General features: G+C 36.4%; 1 protein-coding gene across 1 annotated transcript; it reads left to right on the forward strand.

The window, feature by feature from the left end:
- Positions 1 to 1,687: 1,687 nt before the first annotated feature.
- Positions 1,688 to 2,650, forward strand: LOC142844976 (olfactory receptor 4F3/4F16/4F29-like). The gene has a single exon (XM_075963748.1). The coding sequence runs from the start codon at positions 1,688 to 1,690 to the stop codon at positions 2,648 to 2,650; it is 963 nt and encodes a 320-aa protein (XP_075819863.1).
- Positions 2,651 to 5,918: the final 3,268 nt, after the last annotated feature.

The raw sequence follows: 5,918 nt of genomic DNA on the forward strand, positions 1-5,918 counted from the left end.
TTTAAAAACATAAATGGAGAATTTTCAGTTTTCACCAAATATGTATTTTTCCTCATTTTCTAGGCTTTCAGAGTCTAGGCTTTGTTATGCACTAATGAGAAGTCATACATAAATTGAGCTGTATAGAGGTTGGTGTTTGAAAAATGAGCCAATTAATTAGTTTTTTTAGGACTAAACATATATATGATGTTTTATGAGAGCAAATGCACCAATTTCACATTTGAAATGTGTTATGGTGTTGTTGAAATGATGTGAATAATGTAATGTGTTAGTTAATGGGAGATGGGTAATGCTTTTGGAACATATTTGGGCACGGTAGTGTGATGCCCTCTGCTTATTCATATTCATTAATAATTTTGAGTAATCTCATGAATTGGTCACTGCTATGAGCAAGAGGAAGAAATGCATGATATTGTTAGCATTAATTAAACATCCACAAATCGAGCTCTTATCTATTGTAGACATGATTGTGTTTATGGCTGCCTCACTCTGTCCTGCCCACACTTTACTGAATGCACGAATGTGATCTGTGTTTCATTGCTATAACTTCACTGAAGTAATCATGTTAATTTGTTTAACAAAAAAAACCCTCAAGTTTGAGTGCTCAGCATCTTTTCTAATGGTAGACAGCACATAGCTGATTAATAAAGGTTCCTGAATCTAAAGAAAAGATGATGTCTGCTATGCTGTTCCTTCTCTAAATAAAATAATACTACCAAATAATATAAATCTTTTCATAAGATTATGATAAAAGGATTCTTACGTTTTTTGTTTTTATATATGTGCCTTTATAATTCACGTGTCTCTAAATTTTAAATGAACAGAGGTTGTTCATTATAATATTAATTTTTTAGAAATAATAGTACAATAAAAGGGGAAACATATTCATATAATGTTTCTTCTGCTTATATACCCTTAAGGTGAGAAATTTTATATTATATGGTATTTCTCTTTTAATCATTTGCATCTTTTCTCTTGTCTACTTTTTTATACTTTATACCCCACCCCACTTCTTTTTTGTATTATACTATTAAGGATAAAGCCAATATAAAGAAATAAATTGTTAGACAAGTACACCTATACTGTGCTGCAAATCTAAACTGTACTTCAGTTTTTGAAAACTTTTCATACTTTTTACTTTAATGAATGTGTTAATTTAAATGTCATCAACAGTTTGTAAAAATATTCTCTTTTTAAAGGTTCATTTAAAAATTACTTGTATGTGTCTTTGTGATTAAGTTCATGTTTCATGTTTGTGGAAATTTATGGAAACCAAGAGGTGTCATTTGACTTTGGGGAGCTAGAACTCTAGGCTATTTTAAGCTACTTGAATGGAGGCTAAGAACAAAACTAGGGTCTTTTGAAATAATAGCAAGTGCTCTTAACTGATGAGTTATCTCTCCAAGCCCTAATATCCTCTTTTAAAACCCACTAAACCTTATTGTCTTTTGAGTTTTTGATATAACTTTTGCTAGAGGTGTTAAGTCATAATTCAAACTAATTTATAAATTTCAGATTATTGATTGTTTATAGAACTTCCTTCTCTCAAACTATTTACCTTAAAGTCAGTTTCAATGCTGCAGTAAAATAGATTTTCATAACATGGAGTTTCTCTTATTCTATTTATAAAATTATAATTTACAGTTTCTCACATTTTCTCCTTCAGGTAGTACTACAAACAAAGGCAATGGAAAGAAAGAATCAGTCTGTGGTGTCAGAGTTTGTGTTCCTGGGACTCACCAACTCTTGGGGCATTCAATTATTCCTCTTTGTGTTCTCTTCCATGTTTTATGTAGCAAGTAAGACAGGAAACTCCCTCATCGTGTTCACTGTGGTATCTGACCCTCACTTACATTCTCCTATGTACTTTCTGTTGGCTAACCTTTCCTTCATTGACTCGGGTGTTTCTTCTGTTGTGTCCCCCAAGATGATTTATGATCTGTTGAGAAAGCATAAATTCATCACTTTTAGAGGATGCATCACCCAAATATTCTTCATTCACTTTGTTAGTAGTATAGAAATGGTTTTACTCATAGCCATGGCTTTTGACAGATATGTGGCCATATGTAAGCCTCTCCATTATCTGACCATTATGAGTTCAAAGATATGCATCTTGTTTTCAGTGTCCTCTTGGGTGGTTGGATTTATGCATTCTCTCATTCAATTGGCTTTTGTAGTAAACTTACCATTTTGTGGACCAAATGTTTTGGATAGCTTCTATTGTGACTTTCCTGGATTCATCAAACTTGCCTGTATAGATACATACAAACTGAAATTATTGGTCTCTGTCAACACTGGATTCATGTCTGTAGGTTTCTTCTTCATACTGATCATTTCCTATATTGTCATCATATTTACTGTTCAGAAACATTCTTCAAGTGGCTACTCTAAGGCCCTGTCTACACTTTCAGTTCATGTGACTGTGGTGGTCTTATTCTTTGGCCCTGTGATGTTCATCTACACACGGCCTTCTTCTTTCACACTCTTGGATAAATTTCTGTCCATATTTGAGGCAGTTGTCACCCCCATTCTGAACCCTGTGATCTACACATTCAGGAATCAAGAAATAAAAAAGGCAATGATGAGAGTATTTAAACATATAGTGGGCTGTAGACAAATAATTAAACACTTGCACTCTGATCATTCTTAATTGCATATAAATGTTCATTGTTAACCAGTATTAAAGAAAAATATTTCCTTGAAAATATTGGTATGCTTTGTCACATTCATATATATTCTACTCTGTTTTATGCTTAGTAAGAAGGACAATATATTATTTACTTAAATAGTGAAAATATAACAAATCTAAATTCATATGAAATAATATTTTTCTGCAGAAAGCTCTTAGACATAGTAGAGGCGATGTTGCTTTAAGGTCTTCAGGTAAAGGAATATTTTCGTTCTACTTTTCCAAGAATTATGCTCTTTTATTATGTTTCTTTGTATTCTGTATGTGAAAGTGCTTTAAATACTTGTAAGCAGAATTCAAGAAATAGCAAATATTATTTGTTAGGACTCATTTAGCTTCATTCATATTTACAAGAGTGGTCCAACATGCTTAAAGTCAATAAATGTGTTTTATCACATGAATAGTCTCAAAGTCAGAAACTGCTTGATCACATCTGAAAATGTAGATAAACAACCTTTAATCCAGTTCATGATTTCATGATTACAGTCATGAATGAGCTATCATTAGAAGAGAGCTGTCGCAACACAATAAAAGCTATACTCTATAAACCAATAACTAACAACATGGCAGATGAAGAAAAAGTTTTGTGACACTTTATTTAAAATCAGAAGAAAGATATCCTGCTGTTATTCAATAATAGGATTTGATTATTAACTAGAGCAATAAGACAACAGAAAGTATTAAAATGATATTGAAACTCTGAAACTGTCAGTGGAGACAGTAGAAAGGTATTAGGTACTTTTGTTACTGTGACAAACACCTGAACAAAAGCATCTAATGGAAGGGTTTATATTAACTTATGTTTCCAAAGGGGAAGCCCACAATGTAAAGGAAAGCATTGCAGCAGATGTTGCAGGAGGAAGCATGCTAATCTAGCTACCAATCACACACTGATAGTAGAGAATGAACTAGAAGTGAAGAGAAGTTATAATTTTTCAGGACCTCCATGGAAATGCAGCTCCCCAGCAAAATATATATTCTATGAGTTCCATAACCCTCCAAAAAACATTGCTAATAAACCAAGTGCTCAAATACATGAGCCTATGAGAGGCACTTCTATTCAAACCCCAATAGTAGTCCACAATAAGAGACAGACTTCCTAAATCGTACTCTGGTTGCTCAGGAAATAAAGCCAACAATTGGCAAATGAACTTTATGGAATTTAAAAGCTTCTGTTCAGCAGATAAAATTTTTAATTGAGTGAGAAGGTAGTCTACTACAGGGTAGGAAATCTTCCCCACCTATATATCTGATAGAATATTATTATCTAGACTATATGAAGAACTAAAATCTGTATGAATAAACAACTTAATAAAAATGGGCTACAGAGCTAAACAAAGTTCTCAGAAGAAAAATTTTAAAAGTTTATAAGTATTTTGAATGATCTGGAGCTTGATTGTCCATCTTCTATCACTAGGCTTGGCTCCTAGTGGTGATACTGGGATACTAACCCAGCCATAAAACTTTTGACCCACAACCTGTCCTGTCTGCAAGACGCCCTGGCACAGTGGTGGATCAGAGCTTGTGGTAGTGGCCATTTATCTGAGGCCTAAGCCACAAGAGAAAGCACTTCCCTGACACTGCCTGGATGGCCATGAATTGGAACCTGGATGGCTCCAAAATCTGGAAAGAATCAAACTTAACTGGGAAAAAGTCAGTAAAATGATTTTTAATAATATTCTGCTATAAGCAAAGGTTGGTGTCTAACGCAATTGACCCCGAGAGGCTTTCTCCAGCAGATGATGGGAGCAAATGCAGAGACCAAGTGCTTGGTATAGATTGCTAAACTTGCAGAAGAAGAGGATGAAGGATTGTAGGAGTCAGAGGAAATCAGAAGAACAAGACCCATAGAATGAACATAGCAGGGCTCACACAGGCTCACAGATAATAAGTCAACAACCATGGATCCCGGAAATGTTTGCACCATCCCTGTGCATACAAGCTATGGTTGTTTAACTTGAGGTTTTTATGGGACACATAAACGTTGGATTGCGGATATCTCTTTCTCCTTTGTTTCTTTGGGGGATCCTTTTCCATATATATATATATATATAGTCTCCATCCATGATATGAGGGTTTGTGCCTAGTCTTATTGTTTTTTGTTATTCCACATTATGATATCTTGTTATGATATTCGTGGGAAGCAAACTTATTGTTGAATAGAGACGGAGTAGTGGATCTGGGCGGGGGTGGGGGGCAAGCGAGGAAGGAGCATTGGGAAAATTGATTGTGTTTTTACAAATGAAGCATCCTTAGAATCAGAGGGTGGTGCTCACCAATAGCGGATCTAAATGACCCACTGGGGATTGGAGGACTATAGACAGAGAGAAGACTAGAAGTAGCAAGGTCCAGGAGGAGAGGATCTCTTTTTGGATGGAGGAATGGTAGAGGTATGAAGCAACTGGTGGCTGCTCCCTTCTTCTCTGGTCTTTAAGGTTCTAACCCCAAAACCTGACTCCTGGGATTGAAAGAGACTAATTAGATTAATGCTTTGGAGGAGGGCAGGCTGCAAATGGGATTTATTGCATGAGAAAAGAATAAATAAAAGGAAAACACTTTTATTTACTTATTACTTTATAAATAATAGGAATCAACATTTCCACTTCCTCTCCTTTACCTACTTCCCTCGCGCTTCCCCACTTACCCTTCTCCCCTTGCCCTCCAGTCCTAAGAGAGGGCAGGGTACCTTGGCCTTTAGGAAGTCCAAGGCCTTTCCCCCTGCATCTAGGCTTAGAAAGGTATGCATCCAATAGACTAGTATCCCAAGAAGCCAGTACATGCAGTAGAGACAAATCCCAGTGCCATTATCATTGGCTTCTCAGTCTGCCCCAATGTCAGCAACATTCGAGGCTCCAGTTTGATCCAATGCTCATTCAGTCCAAGTCCATTTGGCTTTGGTGAGGTCCTATTAGTTCAGGCACATTGTCTCAGTGGGTGCACCCCTCGTGGTCATGACTTCCTTGCTCATGTTCTTCCTCCTTCTGCTCATCAACTGGACCTTGGGAGCTCAATCCAGTGCTCCCATGTGGGTCTCTGTCTCTATCTCCATCTGCCACCAGATGAAGTTTATGTGGTGATATTCAAGTTAGTCATTAGCCTGACTACGGGACAAGGCCAGTTCAAGCATGCTCTCCTCTTCTGTGTCCTATCTGGAAACATCCCTGTGTGCATCTGGGACCCTCTTTAGAGTCAAGTCTCTTGCAACCCCACAATGCCTCTTTTAATTAAG

This window comes from Microtus pennsylvanicus, chromosome 2 (genome assembly GCF_037038515.1).
Source record: "Microtus pennsylvanicus isolate mMicPen1 chromosome 2, mMicPen1.hap1, whole genome shotgun sequence".
Classification (NCBI taxonomy): Eukaryota; Metazoa; Chordata; class Mammalia; order Rodentia; family Cricetidae; genus Microtus; species Microtus pennsylvanicus.